The sequence below is a fragment of the Salvelinus fontinalis genome, chromosome 1, assembly GCF_029448725.1.
Source record: "Salvelinus fontinalis isolate EN_2023a chromosome 1, ASM2944872v1, whole genome shotgun sequence".
Taxonomy (NCBI): Eukaryota; Metazoa; Chordata; class Actinopteri; order Salmoniformes; family Salmonidae; genus Salvelinus; species Salvelinus fontinalis.
In genome coordinates, this window is record NC_074665.1 from 51,344,305 (window position 1) to 51,365,010 (window position 20,706).

Here is a 20,706-nt window from a genome sequence, read left to right on the forward strand (position 1 = left end):
GGTGCGTGGTGTAGGCACTGGTGGTACTGGACTGGGGTGGAGAGGTAGTGCCGGAAATACCGGACCGTGCAAGCGTACTGGCTCCCTTGAGCACTGAGCCTGCCCAACCTTACCTGGTTGAATGCTCCCCGTCGCCCACCCAGTGCGGGGAGGTGGAATAACCCGCACCGGGCAATGTAGGCGAACCGGGGACACCATGCGTAAAGCTGGTGCCATGTAAGCCGGCCCAAAGAGACGTACTGGTGGCCAGATATGTAGAGCCGGCTTCATGGCACTTGGCTCACTGCTCAATCTAGCCCTACCAGTGCGGGGAGGTGGAATAACCCGCACTGGGCTATGCACACGTACAGGAGACACCGTGCGCTCTACTGCGTAACACGGTGTCTGCCCGTACTCCCGCTCTCCACCATTAGCCTGGTAAGTGGGCGCAGGTCTCCTACCTGCCCTTGGCCCACTACCTCTTAGCCCCCCCCCCCCCCAATACATTTTTGGGTAGTACTCATGGGCTTTTCGGGCTTCCGTGCTAGATGTGTCCCCTCATATCTGCAGTTTTGGGCTTGATTCTCCGATCTCCAGCCTTGCTTCCTTGCTGCCTCCTCATATCGCCGCCTCTCTGCTTTCGCTGCCTCCAGCTCAGCTTTGGGGCGGCGATATTCCCCTGGTTGAGCCCAAGGACCTTTTCCATCCAGCTCGTCCTCCCAATTCCAGTAGTCCTGTGTATTACGCTGCTTGGTTCTGGTAATTTGTTGGGTGGTTCTGTTACGGTGTTCCTCCTCCTCTTCAACCGAAAAGGAGGAGTAGTGATTGAACCAAGGCGCAGCGTTGTGAAATGACATATTTTAATTAAACAAGACGGAAAAAACACGAAACGAAAACACTTGAATAATTAACAAAATAACGTAGACAAACCTGAACATACGAACTTACAATATAACACGAAGGACGCACGAACAGGGAAAATAGACTACACAAAAAGAACGATGAACAAACAAACCGAACAGTCCCGTATGGTGCGACAAACACTGACACAGGAGACAACCACCCACAACGAACACTGTAAAACAACCTACCTAAATATGACTCTCAATTAGAGGAAAACGCAAAACACCTGCCTCTAATAAAGAGCCATACCAGGCAACCCTTAAACCAACATAGAAACAGAAAACATAGAATGCCCACCCAAACTCATGTCCTGACCAACTAACACATACAACAAACTAACAGAAATAGGTCAGGAACGTGACAGCTCCTTGGTCTTCATGGTGACGCTTGCTTGGTGGGGCCCCTTGTTTAGTGGTGTTGTGGAATCTGGGGCCTTTCAGAACAGGTGTTTATAGATTAGATTGCACACAGGTGGACTAGATTGCACACAGGTAGACTTTATTTAACTAATTATGTGACTTCTGAAGTTAATTGGTTGCACCAGATCTTATTTAGGGGCTTCATAGCAAAGGGGGTGAATACATACTCACGCACCACTTTTCCATTAAAGTTATTTTTTTCATTTCAGTTCACCGATTTGGACTGTTTTGAGTATGTTCGTTACATGAAATCCAAATAAAAATCCACAGGTTGTAATGCAAAGAAATAGGAAAAACGCCAAGGGTATGAATACTTTTGCAAAGCACTATACTGTCTGTCTGTGTCTAAAAGTAATATTAAGAACAGTAACATTCAGGTTCGTCATGAGCAATTGATACCTGTTTGACTTGTCAGACTCAGTGGTAAGATCCTGATTCCCTATTGAGGAGGCCCACATACCAGTGATGTACTGTAGGTAAGACAAACCTTGTGGACCAGCTACAGTAATAGGAGTCTTTCGAGAAAACCGGGTGCAGAGAGAAAGCCTTCCAAACATGGACCCAGCCTGCCCAGCCAGTCTGTCTGGCCAACCTTTTAGGAGCAGTGCAGCTACGTGGCAGCAACAGAAAACGAATATTCCACCCTATACTAAATGTGACTTGTTTTATCAGTTATTGTAGTGTTCTTACACTCATATACTCCCATATACAAGTTACTGCCAAAATAATGGAAACACTTGAATAAATGAAGGATGCAAAGTATATTGAAACCAGGTGCTTCCACACAGGTGTGGTCCCTGAGATAATTAAGCAATTAACATCCTATCATGCTTAGGGTCATGTATAAAAATGCTGGGGAGGTCATTATTTTGCAGACCATGGCTATGCCCCCATAGGATGACAATGCCCCCATCCACTGGGCATGAGTGGTCATTGACTGGTTTGATAAGCATGACAATTATGTGAACTATATTTATTTATTTTTATTTAGCTAGGCAAGTCAGTTAAGAACAAATTCTTATTTACAATGATGGCCTACACCGGCCGAACATGGACGATGCTCGGCCAATTGTGCACCGCCCAATGGGACTCCCAATCACGGCCTGTTGTGATACAGCCTGGATTCTAACGTGGGTGTCTGTAGTGACACCTCTAGCACTGAGATGCAGTGCCCTAGAGCGCTGCGCCACTCGGGACATGGTTGTCTCAGTCACCAGATCTCAACCCAATTGAACACTTATGTGAGATTCTGGAGCATTTTCCACCATCATCAACAAAATCCCATATTATGGAATTTTTCGTAGAAGAATGATGTCACATCCCTCCAACAGACACTTGTGGAATCAATGGCACGGTGCATTGAAGCTGTTCTGGCTTGTTGTGGACCAACACCCTATTAAGACACTTTATGTTGGTGTTTCCTTTATTTTGGGCTGTATATTGTACATACTCTCATTCTCACACACTCTCTCTGCTAAATAAATAGGCATTGTTTTAGCTCCAGGACTTGCCGTGTGTGTGTGTGTGTGTGTGTGTGTGTGTGTGTGTGTGTGTGTGTGTGTGTGTGTGTGTGTGTGTTTGCTTGTGTATTTGCTTGCATGTGTATATGTGTGAGAACCCTGAGGAAGTACTATGGTCATTACATGCTAGTCCCAGAGCCACGTGTAGCGAAGACATATTGCTGACCCAGAGTGTTTTTTTGTCCTCTTCCTCTCCTCCCCTCTCCACTTCCTCTGTATCGCAGTCTTTAGAATTCAGCTATATCCTGAACTAGGCCTCCAGGCCAATGACATAAGCTAATTTGGTTTTGGGGGTGGGGGTGACATTTTAAAAATCGTTGTCCCAGCCAGAATTGTCATCTGGGGGCGGGTCTTCCTTATCCTCTGGGAAGTTGTCAAAGTTACTCGTGTCCATTGGTGATATCACCTGATTGACAGAAAAAGACAGACAGTATTGAGCCACTTGAAACCCTGATGCAAGCAGCTTGCTGCTGAAATGTTGGTTTGTGACTTACATTAGGGATGATAGGGGGTGTCAGCGTTCCTTTCCTTAGACCTTCCCAGTTAAAGCCCTCAAACCATCTGGAAATGTATAGAAATTGTTAAAGAAATCAAATCCCACCTATCTCAAACAGACAGTTTAAAAAATGCTTTATATTTCCTCATAGAGGATGAGGTCATTCTCCTGAGGAAGATGAGCTGGCCAAACAGCCGTCTACTTGCATTAATATTTCTAACGACTGGTATACGCCTACACCATTCCAGCAAAGAAAAACTGCTTTATAAGATACTTTGTTTCTATTTTTTGGAAGGAAAACTATTTAACTCATCTTGTAATTAATTACAGGTCATATATCATAGAAATCTGGAAACACTGAACAGTTACTTTAAATATATAAATGTGGGAAGATGAGTAGAATAATATGGCTATCCATGAACTTACTTGTGCTTTTGGATGTCTTTGACACCGTTTTTCAAGTTTCCTAGTCTTTCCGAAGGATTGTCCCTAAAATTACACATCATCATTAATACTCTCGTTAACACTAAATTACATTAAACAGTCATTGTTGAGGGTGTACAAAATGGTTTGGGACTCACCTGCATAGTTTTTTTATTAAGTTGGCAGCGTTTTTGGTGATCTTCTTTGGAAATTCGATCATGTCAATGCCCCTCAGGATGATGTTATATGTCTTCATGGGATCAGGGCCAGAGAAGGGAGGGCTGGAAGACAGGGGTGGAGATAGATATACATTTGAGTGTCTATCTCAGTTAACATCTGGCCTTACACTTTCATTTAAGATTATCAGCTTTGTCTGTATACCTGCCGGTGAGGAGCTCAAACATGAGGATTCCTAGAGACCAGTAGTCAGCTGTGATGTCGTGGCCTTTGTTCAGAATGATCTCTGGTGCCACGTATTCTGGTGTTCCACAGAACGTCCACGTTTTCTTCCCAAACCCGATCTTCTTGGCGAAGCCAAAGTCCACCTAAACAAAGGACATGTGAAACACATTCTTAGAGGTAACCTGCAATGTTAATAGTTCAAAGGGTTAGATGTTTAGGTCTTTAAGCTTTGAATCCACAATGTTGTGTGTCTCTTACTAGCTTGGCATAGCCCCTGTGGTCCAGTATAAGGTTCTCTGGTTTAAGGTCTCTGTAGATGATGCCTTTGGAATGTAGGTAGGCGAATGCTTCCACCACACACGCTGTGTAGAACCTGGTGGTTGAATCCTCAAACGAACCCCTGGAGAAGGACGGGACAATAACCTCTTTAAAATAAGTCACATTTTAAACAGGCACACATCGGCCAGATCTTCCATAGTCTCACTGAAACACATGTGGGCACAATGACATTAGTTGAAATATTGACCATCTAAGACTCACCGGTCTCTAAGAATGGTCCACAGCTCTCCTCCCAGGCAAGCCTCCATCAGCATGTAGAGGTACTTACTGTCCTTAAACGTCCTGTACAGTCTGAATACAAAACACAGAGTGCAAAGATATCAAGACAGTGGCGGGGGGAGGGTGTGTCCACTGTAGGATTTACTGGGAATTAAAAGTGTGTCTGTGGAAAGGCGTTGCATGCATGTCTCTACCTGACAATGAAGTCAGAGTGGGCCTCCTGCATGATGAGTTTCTCAGAGCGGATATGCTCTTGCTGTCGCGTGTCCACAATGTGACGCTTCTTCAGGATCTTCATGGCAAACGTCTTCACCAGATCACTTTTCAGCTGAACCTGTCGACACAGGAGAGAGGAGAGCTCTGTCAGCTCTAAGCAACGGTTCAAATAAACATCAATGCAATACAATGTACAGTGCCTTCGGAAAGTATTCAGACCCCTTGACTTTTTCCACATTTTGTTATGTTACAGCCTGATTCTAAAATGGATTAAATATATATTTTTACTCAGCAATCTACACACAATACCCCATAATGACAAACTAAAAACAGGTTGTTAGAAATACCTTATTTACATAAGTATTCAGACTCTAAGTTGAGCTCAGGTGCATCCTGTTTCCATTGATCATCCTTGAGATGATTCTACAACTTCTCTGTAGTCCACCTGTGGTAAATTCAATTGATTGAACATGATTTTGAAAAGGCACACACCTGTCTATACAAGGTCCCACAGTTGACAGCACATGTCATAGCAAAAACCAAGCCATGAGGTCGAAGGAATTGTCCATAGAGACAGGATTGTGTTGAGGCACAGATCTGGGGAAGGGACGGCAAAAGATAATGCAGCATTGAAGGTCCCCAAGAACAGAGTGCCCTCCATCGTTCTTAAATGGAAGAAGTTTGGAACCACCAAGACCCTTCCTAGAGCTGACCAAACTGTGCAATTGGGGGAGAAGGGCCTTGGTCAGGGAGATGACCAAGAACCAGATGATCACTCTGACAGAGCTCTAGAAACTCACCCCAAATACAGGTGTGCCAAGCTTATAGCGTCATACCCAAGAAGATTCGATGCTGTATTCGCTGCCAAAGGTGCTTCAATAAAGTACTGAGTAAAGGGTCTGAATACTTCTGTAAATGTCATATTTCAGTTTTTTATATTTTATAAACTAGCAAACATTTCTAAAACCCTGTTTTTACTTTGTCATTATGGGGTATTGTGTAAATTGATGAGGAAAAAAAATGAAATGTAATCCATTTTAGAATAAGGCTGTAACGTAACAAAATGTGGAAAAGATAAGGGGTCTGAATACTTTCCGAATGCACTGTAAGTGGCAGCTTAGCCTCTTACGCTTCCGAGTATGGACGTCCCACACTCATCACTAACGTAGATTCCAGAAGAGTTAACAATCCCTTTACAAGTCAGAATGTTAAATAAAGGTAATTTTAACTTTGCCATTTGTCCACTAAATCCGTTGTTATGCCGTTGGAAATTTGAAACAAAATATCCACAGGAAAGTGTCATTAAACCAACTAAATACAGATCTCCCACGGTTTGTTTGTTCACCTGACTTAGGCACACACATTGTAAATACATGCTTGCGATGCATGTATACTAATCAAGCTCATGCAGGTGTTTGCACGGTTTTGCACATGTGCCAGGTAATAGAGATCTCAATGGCAGTACCAGCATTTTAAAAAGTTGGTTTAATGATACTTTTCTGTGGGCAAGTGGACAACCGGCAGAGGAAGTTCAAATGACAGTTTATTCAACACAAGTCTATACAAGGAACTTTTCGTAAAGCTATAGCTTGATATTAGGTCAGGAGACCGGCAAGTGGCAGCTGTGGTTCCTACCAGCTCTACACGGCCAAAGCCACCAACCCCCAGTGTGTCGATGATGTTAAAGTCAACCAGGCTGAGGTTGGAGAAGAAAGAATTCTCTGCTTCGTACCTGCAGGGAAAGACAAGGACATGTTAATTCAATTGAACTGTCACCCTCCCCTCATCCTTGCAAGACACAGGGCCATTTTCCACATGCCCAGTCGCCGATATCCCCAACTCCCAGTTTCTTCTCTTGTTTTTTGTTTAATCCAGTGGGCCTTATCGTTCAATGGTGTGATTGGGAGAATCAGTACAGATAGAGGCCTGAGCCCTCAGGATAAAAGGTTTCTGGGTCAACCAAGCCAGAGGATCTTCAACACCTTCGGCCTTTGTTCTCTGAGAAATTAAGCTAATTTATTGCACACAATTGTCATTTGAATTTATAGGATTCATATAATGTTCAATAAATATAGTACCTAACATCCTATTTGGACCAAACATTTTTCTAACAATGAGTAAGACATTAGGACACCAAAGAAATGGTCCTTATTTTTTTTTCCCCTGTTCAGAGAAATGAATCATTGAAGTTGTTGGGTTTCTGTCCCATCCTACATCCTGATATTACCTGGTTCGTCTGACCACTAGATTGTGCTAATCCTGCTATTAGGTGATAAAAAACGTATAGTTTGAAGAATCCCCCAGCCCAATGTTAAAGGGATTTTTCGCCGAAATTTCAAATTGCATATTATTTCCTTTAGATTTTAAGAAGTATATGGACAAGGTATTACAGCAACTCATGCTTTAGTTTTGTTCACTTCCCCACTGTTTCAAATGGTACCTATATTAGCATTTTCAGGCTTCATATCCAAATCATCTATAAGTAACATTAATTGAGCTACAAAATGCATTTTAAGATACTTTAGAATGATTTGAACATGAAGCATGAAAATGCTAATATACAATAGGTACCATTGACTTGCATTGGATTTGTGCCACAAGTGCTAAAAAGTTAGCATCTGAAACAGTGACCAAAAAAATAACAAAGCATAGGTTGCTGTCATACCTTCTCAATAGACTGCTTACAGGGTTAGTAAACCAATGTCATTTTGTAATTTGGGTGAACTATCCCTTAAACATTGAGGGGGGTGGGGGGATTCTTCAAACTTTTTCACTTAATAGCAAGAACAGCACCATCTAGTGGTCAGACAAACCTGGTAATATCAGGTTGTAGGATGGGATATAAACCCAACAACTTTAATTACTAATTTCTCTGAACAGGGGAAAAAAACATCACCAAATTCACTGGGAATACATTACATAGGATGCTGAAACTATACTATGAGCCGCAGCTCCATACTACTTGTATGGATCCTGGGTGTCGTAGCGGTCTAAGGCACTGCATCACAGTGCTAGAGACGTCACTACAGACCCGTGTTCGATCCCGGGCTGTATCACAACCTCCCGTGATTGGGAGTCGCATTGGGCAGAGCACAATTGTCCCAGAGTCGTCCGGGTTAATGAAGGGAGGGTTTGGCCGGGGTAGGCCGTCATTGTAAATAAGAATTTGTTTTTAACTGACTTGCCTAGTTAAAGAATATTTTTATATTTATTGAATATGCTATGAATCCTATAAATTAAAATGGCCAATTTGGATGCAATGAAGGAGCTTTATTTTCCAGAGATCAAATTATATTTCAACAAAATAATGTTGCAGCAAGCTATTTCAGAACAATCTGAGATGGTGATTGTCAAAATCCTCTTCCTTGTGTTTTTTGAGGTAGAACTACCCAGTTGATGGTTGAGGCCAGGAGTTTTTCCTGACCAAGTGCCCTGAGGAGGGATGCGTAAAAGCTCAATTCAGCCCTACCTCAGTCAATAGCTCATTTGACATTGTAAGACTAGTTAATGGCCACTAGATGGCAAACTTGTACCATTACCATCACTGGTAAAAGACTGCAACAGCTAAACCAACTATTATTTCTGCAGTTGAGAATGAAAGTAAGAATAAATTCATTAACATGTGTAGAATTGCAGAGAATTGGTATTCTGAAAAACAATTAGTTATTCTATACAAGTGTGATGAAACATACATGCATCCCCCTGTTTCTTGCAAATCTAGCCAAATTAATTTTGAAAGATGAGATCCTTTATGAGACACAACAATAGAACACAACATTTTGTATTGTATACAACAACCTTCCATCGAGCTGCACAACCTGGAATGGAATTATTCTGAAAGACATTAACAATGTATCATATTGAACACGATACAGCATATTGTCCAGTAGGTTCCAGGACAGACTCCATTCACTGTCTGTCTCAGACAGAGGCCTCACGACAGTGACCAACACAAGTCTCTCTCTCCATTCTCATCCCTTTTCCAGGAAGTAAGCATAACAGTGAACCGTTATTTTTATTTATACTTCCCAAAAAACTACATTTCAGTTTGAGAGGCTGACATTTCAAATGCACCTGAAATAGCTGTATGTAAGGTTTACAACAACAGATTTAAATATGCCATACTTACTTTCAACAAAGAACGAAATACTACCAAAGAGTTCCCAAAGCTGTCATGAAACCATGTTTAAACCACGGTTTATGGTTTAAACCACAGTTTTTGTTTCTCCTCAACTTGTCTCACAAGATTACCTTGTTCCGAGCTGGCATCCCTTTATGCCAACAACAACACACCACAGCACCAAGGTGCCCCTTTACCAGGGTGCCTGGTGCTATGCTCCTGCTTCCACGGTTACAGATAACATACTGGTTCCTCCAAGGGGTAGAGGTCACGACTTTCACTTCCTGGTCTGTCACCAGAGAATTGCGTTGTTACGTAACAGACCTTAGGTTGACCAAACCTCAAAGCCAAGTAAAGCCAGCTATCAAAATTAGTAAATAAATGCGATTTACCTAGCCTTGACCTCAGCATCCTCACAGCCTTTACTGGACACCTCCTCCAACCCTCCAATCAGGTGCTTGAACGAGCTGCAGCACAGGAATTGAAACAGTGTTTGTGAGAAATGTTATATGAGTTCAAGACATTGATCCCATTCCATTGAAGAAGCTGTCATATCTTGATATATACTGTATGTATTGTTGTCTCTTTAAGTAATCACGCCAGTTGTCTAAATGACAAAAACATTTGCTAATTGGTGTTTTGGTTCATTAACTGTGGCATAACAGCCCCTTCATATTTGTAATTGATAGTACATACTTAATAAGCAGGTATCTATAGATATCCCTAGACACTTATTCTCCATATGACTCATCTAGTGCAGTAGTGTATTGCATATTTATAGTACATATGAAAACTTTATGAATGTTTAATAAACCTTTATAAGATTGTTGTTTGAAGTGATAACCACTTGGTCTCACTTTACAAGACCCCAAGACCATCTGTTTACTTTATAATACCCAGATTCCTTACACATATCATCTCTATTTGGATGTACATGAACCCTAGACCCATACATCATTAACCTAATACACATGAATATGAAAATGATGCATAATATTGATAAAAATCTATTTCAATTAAGATGTTTACAGCTGAAATACCAGCTGACAACCGTGGCTGACAAGGTTAAATTCTCTTCCCAAAATACACACACGAGCGCACACACATGCAAGCACACACATCTGTGCTGGAATTTCCTTCTCGCCATTATCCCCTGACTCTCATTCTCTTTTTATTTTCTTCCCTCTCTTCCCTCTCCTTCTTTCCAGAAAAATAGCAGGCTGCCTGCCACCCCTAACCTCTCTCTCACGCTGGCTCCAAACCCAACCAGTTCTGGGTAACATATATGGTAAGCTGGCTATGTGAGGTGAGAGAGCATTTGGAGTCTGTGTGACAGACAGAGAGACAGAACATAATAATCACCACTCTCATTCAGATGACTCACTCACTAAGACACAAGGTTGCCCATGAGAGGCCTGCTCCATGACAGGGGCTCAACTGATACCACCCAGCCTTGCTCTTGCATTACAGCTAACTTATAATACTGCATGATGTTAGTGGTGACACAATGACAGACCATGATTTAATAATGAGACCTTGTTTAACTTAAAGTCGACGCCTGCACACCCGCGGAAAAATGTAATTAGCATCATAAAAAAATCCCCATCAAAATCCATCTGTTTAAACTAAAGATGATTTTTTTTACATGGGCTGCATCTCAATCTACCACATCCGCTAATGGCGGCCTTCCGCATATGCATGGGAGGTGGACTAGCTATTGCATTGTTTATCAGACCATGAGACATCCCAAGAAGCTGTCTTTTCACAAAAACGCCTGTAGCGTCCGAGAAGTTTGGGCTAAACACTAAAATGACCCTTCTATGGAAAGGTGAGACTCTCACGAACACGTACATGTTTTGCCCTAGGGCGCCCACGAGCCTCACAAGACTTGGCCTGATGGTAGCCCGGTTCCAGTTTAAAAAATGGATAGAAGTACAGTATACATGGATGTAGTTTAGTGTCCCAATTATTATTTTTATATGGGTAAAAAAATTCAAAATGCTGATCTTTCTTATATCTCTCAGATACAGGACACACAAAAACATGCTTTTCCATGGATGAATCTGTTATGCAATGCATATCTATGGGATAATAGCAGTAAGGCCAAATGCAATGTTTCATCAAAAAATGCTTTAATTATTTTAAAAAATCACACCTAAAGGGGTCCTAAAATTCAAGAACAAATAGTTAAATGGTATGACCATCTTAAAACAATTCCATATGTTCGCTTAGTAGAACCCCCACAGCTTAGACTCTCAAGGAATAATGTAACTTACTGTACATATCTTGTAGATCAACATTAATTTATTTTGAAATAATGTAATTCATTCAATAAGTGGTCCTGTATGGCTTAGTTGGTAGAGTATGGTGTTGGCAATGTCAGGATTGTGGGTTTGATTCCCAGGGCCACTGATACAAAAAATGTATGCACGCATGACTGTAAGTCACTTTGGATAACAGTGTCTGCTAAATGGCATTTGCTATGTGATATTGTAGACCAAATTATCAAAAGCATTTCAGAATACAAAAGTAGGTACTGAGGATGTTTTGAACACTCACTCTCTGTCAATGACCAGACATGTAACGGTCTCTGCAGCGATGACGTTTGCTGTCCTGATGTCTTCCCTGGAACACACATACATCATTAGTAACACACATCACACAGAATACAGCAGCACTTTATTTGATCAAACATAAATGACTTGGTTTGTGTATAAAAATGAAAAATTGTTATTACACAATAAAAACAATTTGTTCCTAATTTGGATAAATCATTCAAATACGGGTTACAATCAATATAATAATATTCCATAGAAAGACATTTAATACCTAAAAAAACACAGACTTTCCGATAGAAACATTTCATCATATCATAAAGCTTTGTTTTGACAAATACATGGACATTAGCAACAGGTAATGGTAACAAAAGTATAACCAGTTTTACTCTGTATCATCAGAATCGTCTTCTTCCGAGGATTCGTCTGCCCAGTCGCTCTCAGAGTCTGAGTCATCCCTGGACTCTATAGCCCTCTTGTCTAACTCGCACGACAGGTCCTCATACACAGACTGTATCACTGTGCACAGTCAAATATACACTTGTAGCTGGGCAGGCGAGTCCATGCAAGCTGTCTACACACACTTGCAGATCTCAGAGTCTGCAGTGATACCACTCTAAGACACGTTGAAACCTATTCTACTTTATCCAAATTCATAACAGGTAAACCCTGTTGCCAAAAGACGAGCATACACTAAATACAGTACTAAACAAGAACGTAATCAAGCTTTACTCCAGAACAGTGAGAATGCATATCACCATTAGAGCTGTTGACATGTCAGTGAAGTCACACTCTGGTGTCAAAGCAGGGGAGGAATGACCCATATGGATTCGTAGCTCCGCAACTTATTTCACATGGACCAAGGTGACAAGTCCTTCTCATGCCATCCAGCATCCTTATACACCACCACCCACTTTCCAAACATACACATACGCACGCACACACACACACACACACACACACACACACACACACACACACACACACACACACACACACACACACACACACACACACACACGCCCTATCTGAAAAAGTCACAGCTGCTGGAAACGAAAGAGTTTCTCCAGTGGAAAAGAGAGGAGAGGAGAAGAAAAGAGAAGAGCCAATCATTTCGGAGTGCTGGGGTAAATATGGGGTAAAGAGAGAGGGGCTTTTCTCACATGGGCACGCACAATGTGGAGGAGGGAGGCTGAAGGGGGGTATTAAGTGAACTAAATCCAGTCCCTGAGTGGTACATACTAGTACTTGCCATAGTAAACACCTGCTCAGTGTGAATTGTGACTATGTGCCAAATGTAGACCCTATGCCATTGTGCTGCTTTTGTCAACAGTGTTTTGGCAGATACACCTGTCTCAAAAGGACAGGGTACGTTTATTTTCCCTTTTCCATGTTGAAAAAAAATGGACACACACACATTATATCCCTGTGAGTTCCTTATTGCTTTCTATCTCAGACAATGAACAGAGCCCTTTACCCTAACTACTACAAACACACAGAGAAAAGCTGCCAGCTGCGCTAATTTTCCTCATAAAATAATGTATTATTTACACACATGGTGATTCCCTTTCATTATGACACCAACAACCCAATACAGCCCGGTGGGTGGGATAGAAATCGTGGACTTTAGTGGATCCCGTGAATTTATTTTGTTCCTGTCAAATTGTTGTTACTGACAATAGTAGTTGTAAAACAATTTCTGCTGTCTGTTAACCTCTGCAAATAATGTATTTGCACCTTCACATTTGCTTGTAAACAAAGAGCGAGAGAGACACAGAGTGAGAGAGAGAGCGAGAGAGGGACACAGAGCGAGAGAGCGAGAGAGAGCGAGAGAGAGCGAGAGAGAGCGAGAGAGCGAGAGAGAGCGAGAGAGAGCGAGAGAGCGAGAGAGCGAGAGAGCAGCTGCATGTTTCTGAAATGTCCTTTAGAGCAGCACAGCAGAGAGCCGGCCGGCGGTGTTCATTTACATTTGAACGTTTTAATTCAACTGGTAATTGGATGGTGCTCTGGTGTCCCAAGGAGGGGTTTATGGAAATACAGACTGGGGTGGGTTACAGACCAGCAACAATCAAATTGTTTCCATTTTCTGTCAACAACATCACACTCTTTAAAAATCTCTCATCCTCTACTGACCCTCACACATGAATACACACACACACACACACACACACACACACACACACACACACACACACACACACACACACACACACACACACACACACACATACACACACTCCCCTGAAGGAAGGACAGAATAGTGCAGCATAGAACACATTGTCTGAACTGTTGATGAATCTACCTCACAATGGTAGGAACGTTTTTCCCTTTTCCTAGAACATCTACCAACGAGATGAATGTACATGATACACTCTCTTCCTAGGTTATAGTATCAAATCAAATGTATTTTTCACTCAATCCACCGCATCCGCCGATGTCGCACTCTGCGGTGAAAGGTGACAGAACTAAAGCAGTGTTTTTCAGATCATGAAACATCCCGAAAATGTGTCTTCTCAAAAAATCCTCTGTAACGTTCGAACGGTTTGGCCTACAAATTATTCTGACCCCTCTATGGAAAGATGCGACTCTCACGAACACGATGGTGTTCTCCATGTCTCTACGTCTTGGGACTCGTCTGAAGCCGGTACAGTCAATCTGCCAACTTCTGTCTGTAGCAGAAAAATGTGTCTTCTCAAAAAAATGTGTCTTCTCAAAAAATCCTCTGTAACGTTCGAACGGTTTGGCCTACAAATTATTCTGACCCCTCTATGGAAAGATGCGACTCTCACGAACACGATGGTGTTCTCCATGTCTCTACGTCTTGGGACTCGTCTGAAGCCGGTACAGTCAATCTGCCAACTTCTGTCTGTAGCATCCAAACAGTTTGCGCAACACACTAATATGTTGAAAGGTGAGACTCTTACGAACACGTACATGTCAGTTGTTTTGCTCTAGGACGCCACAGGCCTCACATGAGTCGTCTGAAGGTCCCCTGGTACTAGTGAATGGAAGTATATCTGGAGATGGTTTAGTTCCAAAAATAAGGGTTTCAATACATGTAAAAAAAAAAAAAAAAAACTCCTGATCTTCTGAGAGAAATTACAAGACTATGTCATAATACTGTTATTACATCAAATGGTTGTTTTATGCAACCCAATAAGGGGTTGTTAGAACACTCATCTGTGTATGTTCTACTGAGGATGGGCCACTGGGAGATTTAACACTGACAGAATATTTACGATGTCTTTGGGTGATAAACCTAAAGAGACCATATTCCATAGCATGAGTTAATGTTTCTGTTCTATAAGGTACCAGGGAGAGATGACTCCGGGGCCAGACCCTGGTCTCTACACAATGAGAACAGTTTTTATAGCAGATACTGTCTATCTTTCATACAAATCTTAACCTTGGGACCCATTCCATACATCTGTTGTTTGTCATGTAGACGGAACGGGGTGAAACTTGGCAAAAAAATACATTTGTACCTTTGTCTCAAGGGCTCTCAACGAATCATCTGAGGGTGATTCGTCGACCAGCCATCATTATCGTAGCGCACTCAATCGATTCACTTTATATGTGTGTGTTGTATTGACCTGCTCCCTTATTAACTTCTTATGGATAGGGGGCAGCATTTTCACGTTTGGATGAAAAGCGTGCCCAGAGTAAACAGCCTGCTACTCAGTCCCAGTTGCTAATATATGCATATTATTAGTAGATTTTGATAGAAAACGCTCTGAAGTTTCTAAAACTGTTTGAATGGCAGGCAATATGGCAGGCAAAAACCTGAGAAAAAAACCCAACCAGGAAGTGGGAAATCTGAGGTTTGTGGTGTTTCAACTCTTTGCCTATCCAAGATACAGTGGAAATGGGGTCATGTTGCACTTCCTAAGGCTTCCACTAGATGTCAACATTCTATATAACCTTGTTTGATGCTTCTACCATAAAGGAGGGGGGAATGCGAGGGTATTTAGTCAGAGGTCTGTTTGCAAATGTTGAACTTATAATATGGCTACAAATACTTGGAAAGCTAAATCAAGGTCCAAGTATACAGATTTGACGATATTCTTGCAGAAAAATAGAATATGAATGCGAATGTCTCCTTCACACTTTTCCCAAATGTCCCTGGGGACTTCACACTAAGTCTTGTAGGTCAGTCATTCTTCAAGTTATCTGAAACTTTGCACATACACTGCTGGCATCTTGTGGATACTAAAACCAGAGTGATGGCTAGAACGATGACCTTTCTCTTGCATTTCAAAGATGGTGGTAGAAAAAGGCTGGTTGGTTTTTTCTTTGTATTTTCTTCTACCAGATCTATTGTGTTATATTCTCCTACATTCAATTCACATTTCCACAAACTTCAAAGTGTTTCCTTTCAAATGGTACAAATAATATGCATATCCTTGCTTCAGGGCCTGAGCTACAGGCAGTTAGATTTGGGTATGTCATTTAGGTGAAAATTGAAAAAAAGGGGGCTATCCCTAAGACGTTTTAAGTGTGTTTGGGAACAGTACTGTGTGAATGTGATATGAGAGCTGTGTGAGCGTGGTAATAAGTTGGTTAATAAGTGTTGATAAAATGTTATTTTGGGATTCCATCCATCACTGCCCATCATATAATATCTCGGGGTGGTATTGAGAGAGGGATGCTATTTTAGAAAGTAGAGGCAAGTCTATAATTTCTGGAAGTCTAGAGAATGTGAAGAGCATTTTTCCTATGACCAGCAAGGCAGTGTCTGGGAACCTTCCGGGTTTTTTTCCGCTGGGAGATTTCTGAGCCAATGAATTGGTTGATGTGAGTACCTAAGAATTTCTAACATTCTATATGGATTCTGTGAAGATATGAAAATATGATGAATTATATGTGTGTATAATCGATTACTAGAGATTTGATAAAGTATTACTGGGATGAGATGCAACTTAAACAACCCATACGTAGACGTATGCAGGTTTTGTGTTGGTCCCTTTAATGGATCATTTGACAAAGATGAGGTTTAAGCATTATTAAACTGTCTACAAAGTCTGGGCAATTGTCTCAGAAAGTGATTGGAGTGTGTCAACTTTTGGTTAAGTTACCCTAACGATGTAACTATAAAACGCTTATTGGATTTTCTCCGTCCGGGTACTATATTTGAAATAAAACTGCCCTTAAGGCCCAGTATGAGAGGAGTTGCTATATTTATTGAATAAACCTTTTTCCATAAAGTTAGAGTGAATTAAGATGGAATCTCGACCTAACTTATAATGTCGTACAAAGCCTAGGTTATCCATCAAACTACTTACCATTGCGTAGTTAATGTGATGTTGTAAAGTAATTGAAATGTGTTGCCTAAGAAAACACAATCCGCTTTTATTAAAAAGTGCAAGATCTGTTTACTAGTCAATGAACTCGTTGACTGCTAATCTATTCCTTTTGCGCATGTGAGAATCTCTGCGGAGAAACGCGTGGACCTGTAGGGCTATTTTTGGGGAATTGTGTCGGTATTATGTGCATGATGTTATAACTACAAACCATTGTAATAGGGTTATTTGTGGGATTTCTCCGTAATTTCAATAGCTTTGTGTCTTTGTTATTGTCACGCTCGTCGTACGAACTGGAAGCATACTCGGACCAATGTGCAGCGTGATCTGGGTTCCACATCTTTTATTTATTTAAAGTAAGTGTGCCACACAACATAACAATAAAGAATAAACGAAACATGACGACAATGGAGTGCTAACATGCAAGTACACATAAACAATATCCCACAAAACACAGGTGGCAAAATGCTACTTAAATATGATCCCCAATTAGAGACAACGATAGCCAGCTGCCTCTAATTGGGAATCATACCAAACACCAACATAGAAAACAAAACTAGAACCCCACATAGAAAATATAAACTAGACTAACCCCCCCAGTCACGCCCTGACCTACTCCACCATAGCAAATAAGGACTCTCTATGGTCAGGACGTGACAGGTATTCACTAAAATATGGGTTTCTGGTTGTAATTCAAGTGTTGGTATATTTTGCCTGGACAGACATTATCGCCAGTGTTTGTTTAAGATATAAACTGAACGTTTTAACCGCTTGCTTAGTTCAAATTGAAAGGCTAATTTATGCATCATAAATGGAGAGGTGATTTAGCTGTAATATGTTGTCTGTTGCCTAAATGGTGTGATGGAATAACATATTGAGAATGGAGTCGTATTTAAATAACTGAATCAAATAAGGGACAGTTATCTACGTCTAATGAATTCTAATAATAGCGGATAGGTAATTGCGATAGAGCTGTGACCATAATCATAAATAAGATCTAAACATGGGTATTACTTATTGCAGGATACAACTGCAATGAAGTGAAATTGAACTGAAATTGTGGGTAGTAAATGGCTGTAGTATTGTGCCCACCGAAATGTATTTTTCTTTGAGAATTGACTTTTATACATTTGCCGCATTACATGTTACTTTTAAAGTCTTGGACCTTTCATAAGTGTGAAGTCGAAAGAAAAGAGAAAGTTGTCAAGTTTGTTTTTAACCTTACGATAGAGGTAAGCGTTGAACGTTGTTGAGAATGGGTTATATATATTTTTTCCTACTGGCAAGAATACAAGAGCTGGTGAACAAGTCGTGCTCGCTGGGCTATATCGGGCTGTAGGGGACGCAATGGGACATTTGCAGTAGAGGTCTGAATCATTGAATCGTAAATGTTCTTCGATAATTTCTGATTACTGTTGCTGGGTTTTATAGTTTAGGTAACGCCAGTGAATTTGAGCAGGAAGTTAATCTATTCTAACATTATAATCTGTTTCCATTACGTGGAACAATGTCCGGTCATTAAATTGGATTGCAGTTTGAGTTTATTTTTATTTTACAGGGACAGTGCACATGAATCATCGTTTCAGTAAAAGTGCCGGTTTTAGCCTGCCGGCTAATTTTCAACCGCAGTCCCTGGGCAGGTTATTAAAAACAATTACAATAACAATGCAGACTATCAATGAGCAGTAAGCACACGCAGAGCAACATAGAACAAGCAACACATAGCATGCAAAAAGCAACAAAACAAAATACATAAAAGCAACAAAGTGTTTCCACACCTCACCAGCGACAGACAACATGGAAAGTAGCAATACACAGCTAGGGATTATTTTCACTAGTCTGATTGGCCTCTAGCCATGTCTTCATGTTTTTTTAAGGTGTGATAGGTTGTACAATTGTGTGTGTCTGATGGCAGGGTTTTCCAGACATGGGAAGCTCTCACAGAGAAAGCAGTTTGACTAAAGGTGCTTTTCCTTAAAGGAACTATACAGTCACCTCCCATGGCAGACCTTGTGGATCTTCTGCCATAGGTTTGGGTTTTCTGTTCAACAAAAGTATTGAGTGGAAGGGGAGCCAGGCCATTTAGGATCTTGAATACAAGACATGCATCAGTGTATTACACAATATTTTTCCAACTCAGGAGCTCATGCTTCCTGAGGATGTAACAGTCATGATGGCTAATGGGCTTCCTATCAAGCACTATTTGTAGACAGACTGAATGGACTTTAATGTTGTACAGCAAGCTTGGGCCCAACTAGTCAAGCAGTATGTTAAGTGGGGGAGTATCATAGATTTGAAGTACAGTTTTGCTACCTCTGTAGTCAAACACATTTGTATATATCAGAAATTTGCTAGGTTGAATTTGGTTATTTGAGTTACCTTTTTCACCTGCTTTTTAAAAGAGAGGTTGAAATCAAGTATGATGCCAAGATACTTAAAATCGGATACCACCTGGAATTTCTCCCCTGACACATAGACATCTGGCTCAGTGGCATCAGTTGCCCTCTTTGTGAGGAACATGCAGACTGTTTTTTTTTTCACATTGAGATGCAAACTTGAGTCACTAAGCCACTTTGTAACCTGGACCATTACAGTAGTGAGTTCTTGTGCAGCTTGTTGTTTGCTCTTTGCATGTACATACACTACCGTTTGGGGTCACTTGTCCTTGTTTTTGGAAGAATAGGCAATTTTTTGTCCAATTAAATAACATAAAATTGATCAGAAATACAGTGTAGACACATTGTTAATGTTGTAAATGACTATTGTAGCTAGAAACGGCAGATTTTTTATGGAATATCTACATAGGCATACAGAGGCCCATTATCAGCAACCACCACTCCTGTGTTCCAATGGCATGTTGTGTTGTGGGGGTTGGTCAAATGATTTATTTTGGGGTATCAAGTTGATTGTAGAGGTCTACACACTGCTAAAATTATAGTAATTTAGATTAAGAATGCATTAGGATACTGATCTGTAATTATAATCATGATAAGAAAGTTAATACTGGAATTATAGGATAATTATACTGTATGTGAATATAAATGTACATTCTGCAAATGTCGATGTGTGTTAAATTGAGGGTTTTGAGGGTTTTGAGTGATTGGACCTGTCACTGAGCAATGTCATTCTAAATTTTGGTAGGATAATTAATTGGATGTGGATTATGATTTGTAAACTGAATGAAACTGAAGGATTGATTTGAGTTTAGTATGTTAATAACTATACGAGTGAAGCAATTAATGTATTATGGATTGATTGTTTTGATTGCTGTTGGAAATAAAGATGTTGACACTATTCTCAGCATGCCCTGGTGAATGGAGAGGGTAAACTCTGATCCGGAGAGCGAAACTGATCCTAATCTATTTGATCTATAGGCATTGACTTGTAATAGTAGAATCATGATGCTTGTCTTGGGTCATGTTCATTAGGCACCAATAGAATACATTTTACTTAAACCAGGAGTCACTACCTGGATTTGTCCAACAAGATATGCTAATTTTAGTTAATGGGATGGAAATAGTTATTTCCACCATGCTGATCCATTGGAGTGTAATAGATAACTAAAGCTTTTAAAAAAAAATTAAACTCCATTGTGGAATGCACTGCATTATGCATTAAATATTTGATTTCACCATCTATGAAGATATTGCCTTGAATCATATACACTATATGCATCTTTTGTTTTTCTTCATGGGCTTGTGCATGTGACTGTTTATCATGACCTCCCCAGACAAATTGGTAGAATGCTTAAAATATGTGTTGGAGGTTGAAATGAGAGACAGTGCTAAGTTTCTTGGGAGGAGGCTGAGACAGTG

At 40.8% G+C, this 20,706-nt stretch overlaps 1 protein-coding gene across 1 annotated transcript in view; it reads right to left on the minus strand.

The window, feature by feature from the left end:
- Positions 1 to 459: 459 nt before the first annotated feature.
- LOC129857370 (cGMP-dependent protein kinase 1-like) overlaps positions 460 to 20,706 on the minus strand; it is a 45,323-nt gene continuing 25,076 nt past the window's right edge. The window contains exons 5-15 of the mRNA XM_055925549.1: positions 11,596 to 11,661; positions 9,429 to 9,503; positions 6,552 to 6,648; positions 4,895 to 5,034; positions 4,683 to 4,772; positions 4,401 to 4,542; positions 4,122 to 4,285; positions 3,899 to 4,021; positions 3,744 to 3,806; positions 3,316 to 3,382; positions 460 to 3,227 (exon numbers count right to left, since the gene is read on the minus strand). Of these exons, the coding sequence (XP_055781524.1) occupies positions 3,129 to 3,227; positions 3,316 to 3,382; positions 3,744 to 3,806; positions 3,899 to 4,021; positions 4,122 to 4,285; positions 4,401 to 4,542; positions 4,683 to 4,772; positions 4,895 to 5,034; positions 6,552 to 6,648; positions 9,429 to 9,503; positions 11,596 to 11,661 (1,126 nt within the window). The 3' untranslated portion in view covers positions 460 to 3,128. The remainder of the gene's footprint in view (positions 3,228 to 3,315; positions 3,383 to 3,743; positions 3,807 to 3,898; positions 4,022 to 4,121; positions 4,286 to 4,400; positions 4,543 to 4,682; positions 4,773 to 4,894; positions 5,035 to 6,551; positions 6,649 to 9,428; positions 9,504 to 11,595; positions 11,662 to 20,706) is intronic.